At 46.4% G+C, this 15,652-nt stretch overlaps 1 protein-coding gene across 2 annotated transcripts in view; it reads right to left on the bottom strand.

Moving 5' to 3' along the window:
• LOC144505230 (slit homolog 3 protein-like) overlaps positions 1-15,652 on the bottom strand; it is a 678,283-nt gene that overhangs the window by 321,004 nt on the left and 341,627 nt on the right. For both annotated transcript variants that reach the window (XM_078231240.1, XM_078231241.1), the window contains one exon: positions 654-725. In XM_078231240.1, the coding sequence (XP_078087366.1) occupies positions 654-725 (72 nt within the window). The remainder of the gene's footprint in view (positions 1-653; positions 726-15,652) is intronic.

Here is a 15,652-nt window from a genome sequence, read left to right as displayed (position 1 = left end):
GTGAATATTTGTGGAAGGAGTAGCAATCAAGTGGGCTACTTTGTCCTGGATGGTGTCAAGCTCCTTGAATGTTGGAGCTGCACTCATCCAGGCAAGGGGAAAATATTCCATCACACTCTTGACTTGTGCCTTGTAGATGATGGACAGGCTTTGGGGAGTCAGGAGGTGAGTTACCCAATGCAGGATACCTAGCTTTTAATTTGCTCTGGTAGCCGCAGTATTTATATGGCCAGTTCAGTTCAGTTTCTGGTCAACGGTAACCCCCAGAATGTTGATAGTCGGGGATTCAGTGATGGTAATGCTATTGAATGTCAAGAGGAGATGGTTAGATTCTCTCTTGTTGGCGATGGTCACTGTCGGGCACACACTCCAGTTTGTTTGGTCATTCCCCATAGTTTAACAAAATGTGTATATATCTGCTTCTCCTTTGAAAACTGTTGCAGATTCTGCTGCCACCAATATTCCTTGTTGGGCTTTCCACATTCCAATAATTACCTGCAAAAGAGATTCTTCTAACCTTGTTTTTCATCCAGAGATATAGTTTGTTAAAGAATAAGTGTCGGTACTCATTGACTCATCATATTGAGTCCACATATACACAAATATATATACAGATTGCTTAGCTTTTACAAAGTTACAATGCAAATACTTACAAAGTCCTCAGCTTTGGCATGTGGTTGAAGCTGGTTAATGGGATGAGACTGATGTTGTTATTGTTGAGGGTGCTGAAAGACAAAGGAACAAATTCAAATTTATCTCAGATCAGTCTTACTAAATAGGGGGGAAACTAAACACTAAGTTAATGTTTGATATCTGGGACTGAGAGGTGACCTGCATTTTAAAAGTTGCTGTTACTACTCTCCTGTTTCCCTTAACCATGCACCATTCTTTGCCAAGAAACACAAAAATGGACATGCTGCTGAGCCTCAGCCTAGGCTATTCCACAAAGGGTGGCTTTGCGGTGTGCTAAAGAATGAAATACCCCTGCCTCCATCCATCGCTGGAGGGAAGTGAACAGCCTTTGTCCTGTACCTTCCTCAGACCCTCAACTGAGATCATGAGTTTTGAAAGGAGGTTGCAGGACTGAGCGCAATGTTATCTAGTACAGGTCACTGCTCAGCTGCAGTGTTGTGATGGCGATACTGTTTTGAGACATGCACTATTTTTAGTGAAAAAAGCCTTGTATATCTCACAATACAGGAAAATACTTCATGTGTAACAAATATCCACCGCCCTTCAATAACCAAAGAAGTAAAGCACCCAAAAAAGTTTCATGAAGTGCAAACACTTGCTCAACCAACACATATAAAAAGATTTAAGTTTACATACACATGTCTTGCAGTTCATCAATGTGAGCACCAATAATTTGTACCAGGGAACCAAGATTGTCATCCATAACTTTACTCACAACGGCGGCCATCAATCCAATGCCTATTAATTGGATTTCATAGATTTGACTTATTACTGTCTTAGTATACTGTATTGGTATACAGTGAAAAGTATTGTTTCTTCAGATGAAGCATACCATTCATAGAGAAGGAAAGGAGAGGGTGCAGAATGTACTATTACAGTCTTGGTAGGGTGAAGAGAAAAATCAACTTAATATAAGGTAGGTCCATTCAAAAGTCTGATGGCAGCAGGGAAGAAGCAGTTCTCGAGTTTGTTGGTACATGACCTCAGACTTTGGTATCTTTTTCCTGACGGAAGAAGGCGGAGGAGAGTATGTCCGGGGTGCGTGGGGTCCTTGATTATGCTGGCTGCTTTTCCAAGGCAGCGGGAAGTGTAGCCAGAGTCAATGGATGGCAGGCTGGTTTGCGTGATGGGCTGAGCTTCGTTCACAACTCTTTGTAGTTCTTTGCAGTCTTGAACAGACCAGGGGCCATACCAAGCTGTGTTACAACCGGAAAGAATGCTTTCTAGGTGTATCTGTAAAAGTTGGTGAGAGTTGTATCGGATAAGCCCTAGAGTCTGCTCACCAGCGAAATCACCATTACGAACAAGGTCCCACCTCGGCTGCCTCCAACCTCTTTGATCAAAGGAGAATTTTCCTGACTCTGCTCGGCTCCCCATTACCCAATCTTAACCAGGACCTTCCAGGAACATAGCACGGAGTATACAATCCAGAATTAGATAATTATGGGTTGCGTAGCAAGATAAATCAAAGGATTCAAAAATGAGTAGTGCCAGAGCTTGCAAAAACGCAGCCACTCCTGCACTTACATCACATGACCCCCTGAAAGCCATGTTTGATATGAATTTGGCACAGCAGATCATCGAGGTGATTATGAAATGTTCCAGCTACTTGGGCCACTCTGGAGGAACATTGTAGTGGCAGCTTGACAACAATGCTGCCACAAAATGAATCAAATTCTTGAAGGAAACGTCGCCATATTGCATGCAAGCATCAACTAAACACCATAGCAAATTCCCTTAGTGCCTGCCTTCCCTGTGCCTTTACCTATTACCGTGCTCCTATACAGTGGCTACGGCATAGCCGACTTAAATGGGACAAGCTGCAGATGATAGGCATCAGCAAGGATAGTGGTGGCGTAGCAATGTTGGGAGGATGGATGCTGTCATCCTAAGACAGGGCAACAAGTTTGTTCTCCATGGAGCCACAAATCACTCCGCTGGGGTGCTGCTTCGGCCATCCTAATAAACTGGACCAATTACTGGAGAACGGCAAGATGCTGTAAGCTACTTTGAACACGGGCATCCACAAACAGAGGGCAGCAGCCTGAGCTTGCAAGGCAGTAAAGCGGAGGTTGAATCACTTCAAATTGAACCTCCAAACAGGTTTCTGCTTGTGAAGCCAATGGAAGATGGGCCAACAGCCATTAGATGCTGCTTCATGGTTGAGTTTGTAAGTCTGTTAATGAGGTCACCATTTCAATGCTGGAAAACATGGGCTCCAAGTGCTGCACAAAGCCCTGGGTCAGATTGGCACTGGAATCCTTCCTTGATGTCGACTGAAAGCTTACTAGCAGCTCACTGGTATGCCAAGCATTCTTTGTGCCTGCCCATCAGCCTTCTTCTGTAGGCCATATCAAAGTCCTCAACTGAGTCCTCTACAGCAGAACATATGTATCATTTTGCCACCCCCACCAACACACCCCTCCCTCCCACCCCCAGCTCCAGGTGAGTTGACATTGCGTTACGTTTATCCATTGCTGTGGCTGCAGGCCACTCATGCCTGATGTCTCAAGACTTACATATTCCATCTTTAAGCTATTAAGAACATTAAGAGTCAGTAGATGAACTGGGAGAGTGCAGCTAAGTGACAGGATTTTTCTTTATCACTATCTTCCTGCTTTTCCTTCACTGCCTAGCCAGTTCTTGGGAATCTGAAAGGAGAAATGAACGGCAGTAGGGTTGTTGTGAAGGGTGTGGGTGTGGTAAGAAGGGGTAAATACACTGCGGTGTTTATCTCCATGTCCTGGAAGAGAGAGAAGTGTGTCAGTGAGTGTGCTGCAATGTGTTTGGGTGATGTGACTGTCATGATTGAGCAACTGGAATTTGTGCAAGCTGGGAGATGTGGGTATGAGGCTTGCAGCTGAGCTGAGTGTGTGAGGGTGAAGTGAGGCTGTGAATGCCAGGTATGATTGACAGAGATTGATGGTAGGTGAGCGATGGTGTGGTGCATCAGGAAATGTGTGAGGTCAGTGGTACAGTTAAAATCATACAGATTGGAAGCTGCATTCACTGACCTTGACCGCTTGTGTGAGGTCATAGAAACCATAGGAATCATAGAAACCCTACAGTGCAGAAGGAGGCCATTCGGCCCATCGAGTCTGCACCGACCACAATCCCACCCAGGCCCCACCCCCACATACCTTACCCGCTAATCCCTCTAACCTACACATCCCAGGACTCTAAGGGGCAATTTTTTTTAACCTGGCCAATCAACCTAACCCGCACATCTTTGGACTGTGGGAGGAAACCGGAGCACCCTGAGGAAACCCATGCAGACACGAGGAGAATGTGCAAACTCTACACAGACAGTGACCCGAGCCAGGAATCGAACCCGGGACCCTGGAGCTGTGAAGCAGCAGTGCTAACCACTGTGCTACCGTGCCGCCCCGTCATTGAAACCCTTTTGGTACTGCATTCTTGTCCTTGGATCTAGACTGCTAGTGTGGACTGCCATACCTACCTACTCCCAGTAACTTTGCATAGTTGCTCTGGAGAGCCTCCTGGCCCATTTCAGGGCCTCAAGCAAATTGTCAGGATGTCTTGGCTGCACTCTATTGATGATGATTGCCCACATCAAAATCACAAATAGACTGACTTCTCGCAGCAGCTCCAGTCACAGTACCTGATCTTTAAATATGGCTGGCTGACTTTAATTCCTGCATGCTTCTAACTATTTTGCTTTGCCTGGTCGTGCAAGCATGCAACAGCACAATTAGCATTCGCTGCCTGCTACAGTCAGTTAAATATAAGGGGCAGCAGAAAGTTTGCATGTGGCTTGCATCAGACAAAATGTGCATGAGATAATACCACACAGCAATCAGAGACAACATCCCACCACCCAACCACCCCCACAGCTGGCATCCCCAGCCTGTTAGGGGCCTTTGTGAAATTTAATCCTTGGCATTCCCTACAGTGCCAGATTGCATCAACTGCTGCAGCTCCGACTGCATCAACTGCTGCAGCTCCGACTGCATCAACTGCTGCAGCTCCGACTGCATCAACTGCTGCAGCTCCGACTGCATCAACTGCTGCAGCTCCGAATGCATCAACTGCTGCAGCTCCGACTGCATCAACTGCTGCAGCTCCGACTGCATCAACTGCTGCAGCTCCGACTGCATCAACTGCTGCAGCTCCGACTGCATCAACTGCTGCAGCTCCGACTGCATCAACTGCTGCAGCTCCGACTGTATCAACTGCTGCAGCTCTGACTGCATCAACTGCTGCAGCTCCGAATTCATCAACTGCTGCAGCTCCGACTGCATCAACTGCTGCAGCTCCGACTGCATCAACTGCTGCAGCTCCGACTGCATCAACTGCTGCAGCTCCGACTGCATCAACTGCTGCAGCTCCGACTGCATCAACTGCTGCAGCTCCGACTGCATCAACTGCTGCAGCTCCGGCTGCATCAACTGCTGCAGCTCCGGCTGCATCAACTGCTGCAGCTCCGACTGCATCAACTGCTGCAGCTCCGACTGCATCAACTGCTGCAGCTCCGACTGCATCAACTGCTGCAGCTCCGGCTGCATCAACTGCTGCAGCTCCGGCTGCATCAACTGCTGCAGCTCCGGCTGCATCAACTGCTGCAGCTCCGACTGCATCAGCTGCTGCAGCTCCGACTGCATCAACTACTGCAGCTCCGACTGCATCAATTGCTGCAGCTCCGACTGCATCAACTGCTGCAGCTCCGACTGCATCAACTACTGCAGCTCCGACTGCATCAACTGCTGCAGCTCCGACTGCATCAACTACAGCAGCTCCAACTGCATCAACTACTGCAGCTCCAAATGCATCAACTGCTGCAGCTCCGACTGCATCAACTGCTGCAGCTCCGGCTGCATCAACTGCTGCAGCTCCGACTGCATCAACTGCTGCAGCTCCGACTGCATCAACTGCTGCAGCTCCGGCTGCATCAACTGCTGCAGCTCCAAATGCATCAACTGCTGCAGCTCCGACTGCATCAACTGCTGCAGCTCCGACTGCATCAACTGCTGCAGCTCCGACTGCATCAATTGCTGCAGCTCCGACCGCATCAACTGCTGCAGCTCCGACCGCATCAACTGCTGCAGCTCCGACCGCATCAACTGCTGCAGCTCCGACCGCATCAACTGCTGCAGCTCCGACCGCATCAACTGCTGCAGCTCCGACCACATCAACTGCTGCAGCTCCGACCGCATCAACTGCTGCAGCTCCGACTGCATCAACTGCTGCACCTCCGACTGCATCAACTGCTGCAGCTCCGACTGCATCAACTGCTGCAGCTCCGAATGCATCAACTGCTGCAGCGCCGACTGCATCAACTGCTGCAGCTCCTACTGCATCAACTGCTGCAGCTCTGACTGCATCAACTGCTGCAGCTCCGACTGCATCAACTGCTGCACCTCCGACTGCATCAACTGCTGCACCTCCGACTGCATCAACTGCTGCAGCTCCGACTGCATCAACTGCTGCAGCTCCGACTGCATCAACTGCTGCAGCTCCGACTGCATCAACTGCTGCAGCTCCGACTGCATCAACTGCTGCAGCTCCGACTGCATCAACTGCTGCAGCTCCGACTGCATCAACTGCTGCAGCTCCGACTGCATCAACTGCTGCAGCTCCGACTGCATCAACTGCTGCAGCTCCGACTGCATCAACTGCTGCAGCTCCGACTGCATCAACTGCTGCAGCTCCGACTGCATCAACTGCTGCAGCTCCGACTGCATCAACTGCTGCACCTCCGACTGCATCAACTGCAGCAGCTCCGACTGCATCAAATGCTGCAGCTCCGACTGCATCAACTGCTGCAGCACCGACTGCATCAACTACTGCAGCTCCAACTACTGCAGCTCCGACTGCATCAACTGCTGCAGCTCCAACTGCATCAACTACTGCAGCTCCAACTGCTGCAGCTCCGACTGCATCAACTGCTGCAGCTCCGACTGCATCAACTGCTGCAGCTCCGACTGCATCAACTACTGCACCTCCGACTGCATCAACTGGTGCAGCTCCGACTGCATCAACTGGTGCAGCTCCGACTGCATCAACTGCTGCAGCTCCGACTGCATCAACTGCTGCAGCTCCGACTGCATCAACTGCTGCAGCTCCGACTGCATCAACTGCTGCAGCTCCGACTGCATCAACTGCTGCAGCTCCGACTGCATCAACTGCTGCAGCTCCGACTGCAACAACTGCTGCAGCTCCGACTGCATCAACTACTGCACCTCCGACTGCATCAACTGCTGCAGCTCCGACTGCATCAAATGCTGCAGCTCCGGCTGCATCAACTGCTGCAGCTCCGGCTGCATCAACTGCTGCAGCTCCGACTGCATCAAATGCTGCAGCTCTGACTGCATCAACTGCTGCAGCTCCGACTGCATCAACTGCTGCAGCTCCGACTGCATCAAATGCTGCAGCTCTGACTGCATCAACTGCTGCAGCTCCGACTGCATCAACTGCTGCAGCTCCGACTGCATCAAATGCTGCAGCTCCGGCTGCATCAACTGCTGCAGCTCCGACTGCATCAACTACTGCACCTCCTGCTGCACCAGATGCAGCACCTCCTATGGAACCTTGTACTGCACCAGATACAGTGCCTCCTCCTGCATCAGATACTGCACCTCAAACTGCATCAAGTTCTGCACTTCCTACTGCAACAAATGCAGAACATCCAACTGCAGATACTGTAACAACTGCTGCAAAATACATTTCATCTCCTATTTCACCAGAAAATGCACCAGACACAGCACATTTTACTTCATCAAACACTGCACCGGTTACTACAAATTTTTGAACCAGATACCTTGTGATTCAAATACTGCAACCACTCTGCATCAAATACAGCACAATCTACTGCACCATCTATATACCTCTAACTTCCTCTATTACTGTACCAGATACTGCATCTTCCACTGCACCAGATATTGCATAAAATACTGCACCTCCTACTGTGACAAATACGACACCAAATATGTACATTCTACAGCACAAGATACTGCACTGCCTTTTGCACCAATACAGTACCTTCGACTGAAGGACATATTGCACCAAATACTGCACCAGATTTTGAAGCCCGTACTATATCAGACATTGCATGACACTAAAACCTACTCAACCAGATATTGCATCATTTCTTGCATTAAATATTGCTCCTGTAATGCATCAAATACAGCACAGCCTCCTGCATAAAATATTACACTTACTACTGCCCAGATACCGAACTGCGCTATATACTGCACCTTTTACTGCAACTCCGACGGCACCTACTATTGCATCAAGCAGAACATCTTCTGCTACATTGAAAACTGTGCTTCCTGCTGCATTACAAACTGAAACAAATACTGCACCAGGTATTGTCCCTTCAATTAATCAAATATTGCACCTCCGACTGCATCTAGTATTGCATCAAATACCACATCAGATACTGCACCTCCTACTCTAAGAAATACCGCCCATCCTAGCTCGCTCCTTACAGCATCAAATATTGCACCAAATACTGCACCCCTCCTGCATCACATAATACAACTCCAATTACACCAGTTACTTTACCTCCTACGGCACCTGATACTGCAAATTCTCCTGCACCAGTTATTGCACCATCCACTGCACATGATATTGCACCTCCTAATGCAGCACCCTTGCTGCATCAAATACAGTAGCTACTACTGCAGACAGTGGTCCTCCTACTACAACTGATACTGTGCCACCTGCTGCATTAAATACAGCAAGTCTCACTGCAGCATGTACTGTGCCTCTTACTGCATCTGCTACTGCGTCAGATAATGAATTACTAACTGAATCAAAAACCGGACCTCCTACTGCAACAAATACTGCACCTCCTACTGCAACAAATACTGCACTTCCTACTGAAACAAATATTGCACCTCCTACTGCAACAAATACTGCACTTCCTACTGCAACAAATACTGCACCTCCTACTGCAACAAATACTGCACTTTCCTACTGCAACAAATACTGCACCTCCTACTGAAACAATTACTGCACCTCCTACTGCAACAGATACTGCGCCTCCTACTGGAACAAATATTGCACCTCCTACTGAAACAAATACTGCACCTCCGACTGCAACAAATACTGCAACTCCTACTGCAACAAATACTGCACCTCCGACTGCAACAAATACTGCACTTCCTACTGCAACAAATACTGCACCTCCTACTGCAACAAATACTGCACCTCCTAATACAACAAATACTGCACCTCCTAATACAACAAATACTGCACCTCCTAATACAACAAATACTGCACCTCCTACTGCAACAAATACTGCACCTCCTAATACAACAAATACTGCACCTCCGACTGCAACAAATACTGCACCTCCTACTGCAACAAATTCTGCACCTCCTACTGCAACAAATGCTGCACCTCCTAATACAACAAATACTGCACCTCCTACTGCAACAAATACTGCACCTCCTAATACAACAAATACTGCACCTCCGACTGCAACAAATACTGCACCTCCTACTGCAACAAATTCTGCACCTCCTACTGCAACAAATACTGCACCTCCTAGTGCAACAAATATTGCACCTCCTACTGAAACAAGTACTGCACCTCCTACTGCAACAAAGACTGCACCTCCTAATGCAACAAATACTGCACCTCTTACTGCAACAAATACTGCACTTCCTACTGCAACAAATACTGCAGCTCCTACTGAAAGAAAAACTGCACCTTCGACTGCAACAAATACTGCACGTCCTACTGCAACAAATACTGCACTTCGTACTGCAACAAATACTGCACCTCCTAATGAAACAAATACTGCACCTGTTACTGCACCTCCCAATACAACACATACTGCACCTCCTACTGGAACAAATATTGCACTTCCTACTGAAACAGGTACTGCACCTCCTAATACAACAAATACTGCAGCTCCTCCTGAAACAGATATTGCAACTCCTACTGCAACAAATAATGCAGCTCCTAATACAACAAATACTGCACCTCCTAATACAACAAATACTGCACCTCCGACTGCAACAAATACTGCACCTCCTAATACAACAAATACTGCACCTCCGACTGCAACAAATACTGCACCTCCTAATACAACAAATACTGCACCTCCTAATACCACAAATACTGCACCTCCGACTGCAACAAATACTGCACCTCCTAATACAACAAATACTGCACCTCCTAATACAACAAATACTGCACCTCCGACTGCAACAAATACTGCACCTCCGACTGCAACAAATACTGCACCTCCTACTGCAACAAATTCTGCACTTCCTACTGAAACAAATACTGCACCTCCTACTGCAACAAATTCTGCACTTCCTACTGAAACTAATACTGCACCTCCTACTGCAACAAATACTGCACTTCCTACTGCAACAAATACTGCACCTCCTACTGCAACAAATTCTGCACTTCCTACTGAAACAAATACTGCACTTTCTACTGCAACAAATACTGCACATCCTACTGCAACAAATACTGCACCTCCTACTGCAACTAATTCTGCACTTCCTACTGAAACAAATACTGCACCTCCTACTGCAACAAATGCTGCACTTCCTACTGCAACAAATACTGCACCTCCTACTGCAACAAATACTGCACTTCCTACTGCAACAAATACTGCACCTCCTACTGCAACAAATACTGCACCTCCTACTGCAACAAATACTGCACTTCCTACTGCAACAAATACTGCACTTACTACTGCAACAAATACTGCACCTCCTACTGCAACAAATTCTGCACGTCCTACTGCAACAAATACTGCACTTCCTACTGCAACAAATACTGCACTTCCTACTGCAACAAATACTGCCCCTCCGAATGCAACAAATACTGCACCTCCTACTGAAACAATTACTGCACCTCCTACTGAAACAATTACTGCTCCTCCTACTGAAACAATTATTGCACCTCCTACTGCAACAAATACTGCACCTCCTACTGCAACAAACACTGCACCTCCGACTGCAACAATTACTGCACCTCCGACTGCAACAAATACTGCACCCCCTACTGCACCTCCTACTGAAACAATTACTGCACCTCCTACTGAAACAAATACTGCACTTCCTACAGCAACAAATACTGCACCTCCTACTGCAACAAATACCGCACCTCCGACTGAAACAAATACTGCACTTCCTACTGAAACATTTACTGCACCTCCTACTGCAGCAGTTGCAGCAACTCCTATGATACCAGATAGTGTTTTTTAGGACACCAGATACAACTCATCCTTACTGCATCATGTACTGCAGATTGCAACACAGTGCCATTAGTTTTGTATTGTTACAGAGACGTGCATGTTTCGACAACATGTACCAAATAGCTTCCTTCTGCTCCGTAAGCTTCAATGGCTTTACAAATGAATATTTTGCCAACATTAAATGATTCTGCTCACATTTAAATCAGAGATATTTGAACAAGACACCAGATGTTGCCTGATGTTGGTGCAACTCTTCAATATGAACGTGATCAGAGGAAATTTCTAAAAGAAATTGATGCTCAGTCACCTAATTTGATCCAGTAGGCTGGAGAATTAGCTTAGCCTGACATTTCCCCTTGTCTCCTGCAGTCAGGTGACCGATTCATCAAACCTCAGTGCATCTTAGTGCATGTAATCTTCATTGTGTGTCCACGGCAGCATGTAATTGCTTTAACACAATGATATTACACTTAGCATGCAAAAGCCAATTACAGAGATCGGGCATCTTCTGACTTCACATCTGCTCCAAATAATCCGAGGGAAGATTACCACAATCAAGGTTTAACAAACTGAAATGTAATCCTGGCTTCTAAGACAATTTTACAATTATTATCATTTCTCTGTTTTCAATCATTACTGCATTCAAAAAGCAAAATATTTTTCTATGCCCGTTAGAAGTAAAACTGCTGTATGTTTTTCAAGGGGAGCCTTTTCAATGACTTCAAGAGAGCAATAGTAAGAGGTGAGGTACCTCGTGAGTGTACAAGCTCAGAAAGGAGGACTGTGTGCCCAATTTGTCATACTCTGGACTTAATTGAAAGGTTTTGTACTGTTCAATATGAGCCTCATTGCTTCCTCAAATATAAAGCAACTGTCCCGATCTTATCATTTGAGAGCAGATTTCTTTTCCATTCTCAGCACATCCAAATAAGACTGCCTGCATGGCAAAAGGTAGATTCATAACACGTTCGATTGTGTTCAACTTACCTATTCTTTTTTCTATTTTCACTAGCACGTCACAGTGTGACCTGCATTTTCTGCATTGTTAGAATATTATTTCAAACATAAAAACAGTTCTCGAGGTGTCAACTGTGCAGACCTACCTACCTTTCAAATGTTCAGAAGGTTAAGTACTAATTTTATTCCAATTTTCTGTGCTTCCATTCTGATGCCATTTTGGTGGCAGGGTGACATAGTGGTTAGCACTGCTGCCTCACAGTGCCTCACAGGGACCTGGTTCGACTCCCGGCTTGGGTCACTGTCTGTGTGGAGTTTGCACATTCTCCCCGTGACTGTGTGGGTTTCCTCTGGGTGCACCGGTTTCATCTCACAGTCCAAAGATGTGCGGGTTAGGTTCATTGGCCATGATAAATTGCCCCTTAGTGTCAGGGAGATTAGGAGGGTAAATATATGGGGTTGCAGGGATAGGACCTGAGTGGGACTGTTGTCGGTGCAGGCTCGATGAGCCAAAATGGCCTCCTTCTGCACTGTACATTCTATGATTCTGAATCTACAGTTCAGCTGCTCATTCTTATCACAGAATCCACATCTAGTGACCCAGACAATTCTTCTTTGGCAGGTCGAAGGTGATATATCTGCAGCATCTTTGCCTCACCAGAAGGAAAAGATAGTGAACATGGGGAAATCAGAAAACTGCTCTGAACTGGCTTTGTATATCTTAAAATGGAATACCAGCAAAACTGTGAAATAAGAACACTGGTCCAAACTGTTTTTTTTCCCTTCTGGGTCACAGGCAATGGTCTCACGGAGCTACATTTGAGTCCAAGCTGCAAACAGCTTCTACCACAGAGACATCGCTTCCTATTGAACTTACATATAAACATACAAATTAGGAGCAGGAGTAGACCCTTTGGACCCTCGAGCCTGCTCTGCCATTGGATAAAGTCATAGCTGATCTGATTGTGCTCTCAACTCTATATCCCTGTCTACCTGCGACACCCATTGACTCCTTTGTCAATCAATTCAATGGACAATTCCATAGACTGACAAAATAATCCTCCTCATTCCCTTAAATGGGAGACGCCTTATTTTTAAGCTCTGTCCACTTGTTCTAGTATCTCCCATAAGGGGAAAAGCTTTCTTGGTATTCACCCCATCAATTCTCCTCAGGATCTTGTATGTTTCAGTAAGATCACCCTCACATTCTTCCAGATGACAAAGAAGCTCAACCTGCCCAACCTTTCCTCATGGAATGGCCCCTTCATCCCAGGAATCTATCAAATTTACCTTGCTGAACTGCTTCTAAAGTAAGGGGACCAAAACTGTACACAGTACTCCAGCTGTGGGATCCTTGAAGTCACCACTGGTGACTAACGCCTCATCGTTAGGTTGCGCGCGGATGCATTAGGCAAGTGACAGCTACATCATTTGCAAGGCACACTATCTTCAAGAATGGAAAGCAGAGATCAGTGCCGCAGGCCACAAACCTATTCCCTGGAGGCATGGAGCTTACAGGCGTAGAGCGTCACAGACTGCATTCACGCAATCAGCTGCACCTGTCACATTAGCTGCACGTTTTATGTGACCTATAAAGGTTTCTGTTCTATTAACGTTCTGATGATGTTAGAATGAACCCAATCATGCAAATTGACACAAAACAACTTGAAATGCATCAACGATGCCTTCATTTTGAGGTAATTGAGCAAACCATGTTTATATGAAGCAAAATGAAAATTGGATGGCTGGCCACCTTCTTATGTTCTGAGGGGTGACACATCTAAGAAACCAGCAACAAGAGTACATACACCATGCATCTATAGATCTGAATTAATCTTAGAAATACTGGAGCAAGGTCCGTTGCATTGACTCGGTGGATGGGTGAAGAGAAGGTTGGGGAGCGTATCCCACTGTATGTACCATCATTCCAATCTATTGCATTTTACACAAGTTAGCAATATAAAAGGGAGTCACCATTCAGTAGTAAGGTGGGGATGCCTAATACCAGTAAACATGCTGAAGAAGTAGATGATGGAGACTTGCAAGAAGAAGATAGATAGATAGATACCCTACAGTGCAGAAAGAGGCCCTTCGGCCCATTGAGTCTGCACCGACCACAATCCCACCCAGGCCCTATCCCCATATCCCTACATATATTACCCACTAATCCCTCTAACCTACACATCTTAGGACTCTAAGGAGCAATTTTAGCATGGCCAATCAACCTAACCCGCACATCTTTGGACTGTGGGAGGAAACCGAAGCACCCGGAGGAGACCCACGCAGACACGAGGAGAATGTGCAAACTCCACACAGACAGTGACCCAAGCCGGGAATCGAACCCAGGTCTCTGGAGCTGTGAAGCAGCAGTGCTAACCACTGTGCTACCGTGCCGCCCTGTTCCATTTCCACACAACACTTTCAATTGACCGTATAAGGCTGTACGTGCACAATTAGTCCTGCCCCATTTGCTAATATACATAGGCTAAGTATATCTGCACCTTAGGTACAATGAATGGACAAATTTCCACCCTCTGTTCGGCAAATATAGAATTTCTGAAAGATGAAATAAAAGATAAATATTGCCTAAAATGAGAAGCAGCACAAGTCATCATATTTTCCTCCCACTGCTTCCCCTTGGTAAGCTTAATGTGGCTTGTCAATTCCTGCTGTTTCTAACATTGTGTGTCAGGGATAGTACAGTAGAATTAAGGGGATGGCACTCGACTGATTGCTTGAGGAAGTCTCATTGCATAGAAATGCCTCATCTGTCTTTTTTGTGCAGGGTCCTGTAATGGTTTGCACATATCTGCTAACGTGGGACAGCCTGATTCTTCCTGCTACTTTTTCAGTCATAGGAGGGGGCCAACGGGGTTTTAACAAATGCTTTGTTATCCTGAGACGCTACCGCTCACCAAACAGAGTATATAATTTGTCCTCTCAGGAAGGTGCCCTTCAAGAAGCAAAGAGGAAAAATACATATTACCCAGTGTTGAAGTAGTCTAGAGTATGAGCAGAGATGTAGGGCCTTGGGAGGCCACAATGGTTTGCAGGTGTCGCTCAGTTGGCCACACTGTTTTACCCTTTATAGCTGCTGAATAGAAGCAATGAGAAAACAGATTCTTTTTTTGGGAGAACTTCACCTTGTGTGACACTATGAAGGGGCTGACAAGTGGCTAGAAACATTTACGTCATATCAATGCCCAGCAATGATTCTCATCAGCAACCAATTGCCCTCTATCCCCCGGTCTTCAATTCCACCAGTCACTGAGACCCCTACCACAACCATCCTAAATGCCACTATTGACCAGAAGCTAAGCTGGACTGGCCATGCCTTCAATTTTTAAAAATGTATTCTTTAAAGTGATGTGGCTTGCTCATTGGTTGCCCATCCCTAATTACCCTTGAAATGCATGGTTTGCTAGGCCATTGTAAATGACTGTTTAAGTTACTGTGAGTTACACGTAGGCCTGGCCAGGTAAGGATGGCAGATTTCCATTCCTAAACAGCAATGATGATAGTTTCATGGTCACCCCCTACTAAGACTGGCTTTATGTTCAGGTTTTTTAAAAAAAAATTAATTGAATTTAAATTCCACCAACTGCCATGGTGGGACTTGAACCCGTGTTCCGAGAGGATTAGTCTGGGCCTCTGAATTACTAATCCATTGACATTACCACTAGGCCACCGCATCCCCATAAATTGTGGCAACAAGAGCAGAGCAGAAGTGAGCTGCTTTGTGAGGAGCTGATCACCTCCCAACCTTTGAAAGTCCCTTCACCACATGCAAACTTGATGGAACAGTTGTCATTTGCCTGA

The sequence above is a fragment of the Mustelus asterias genome, chromosome 16 (genome assembly GCF_964213995.1).
Source record: "Mustelus asterias chromosome 16, sMusAst1.hap1.1, whole genome shotgun sequence".
NCBI lineage: Eukaryota > Metazoa > Chordata > Chondrichthyes > Carcharhiniformes > Triakidae > Mustelus > Mustelus asterias.
Note: the sequence above shows the minus strand (reverse complement) of the source record. Positions and strands in the feature narration are given on the sequence as shown.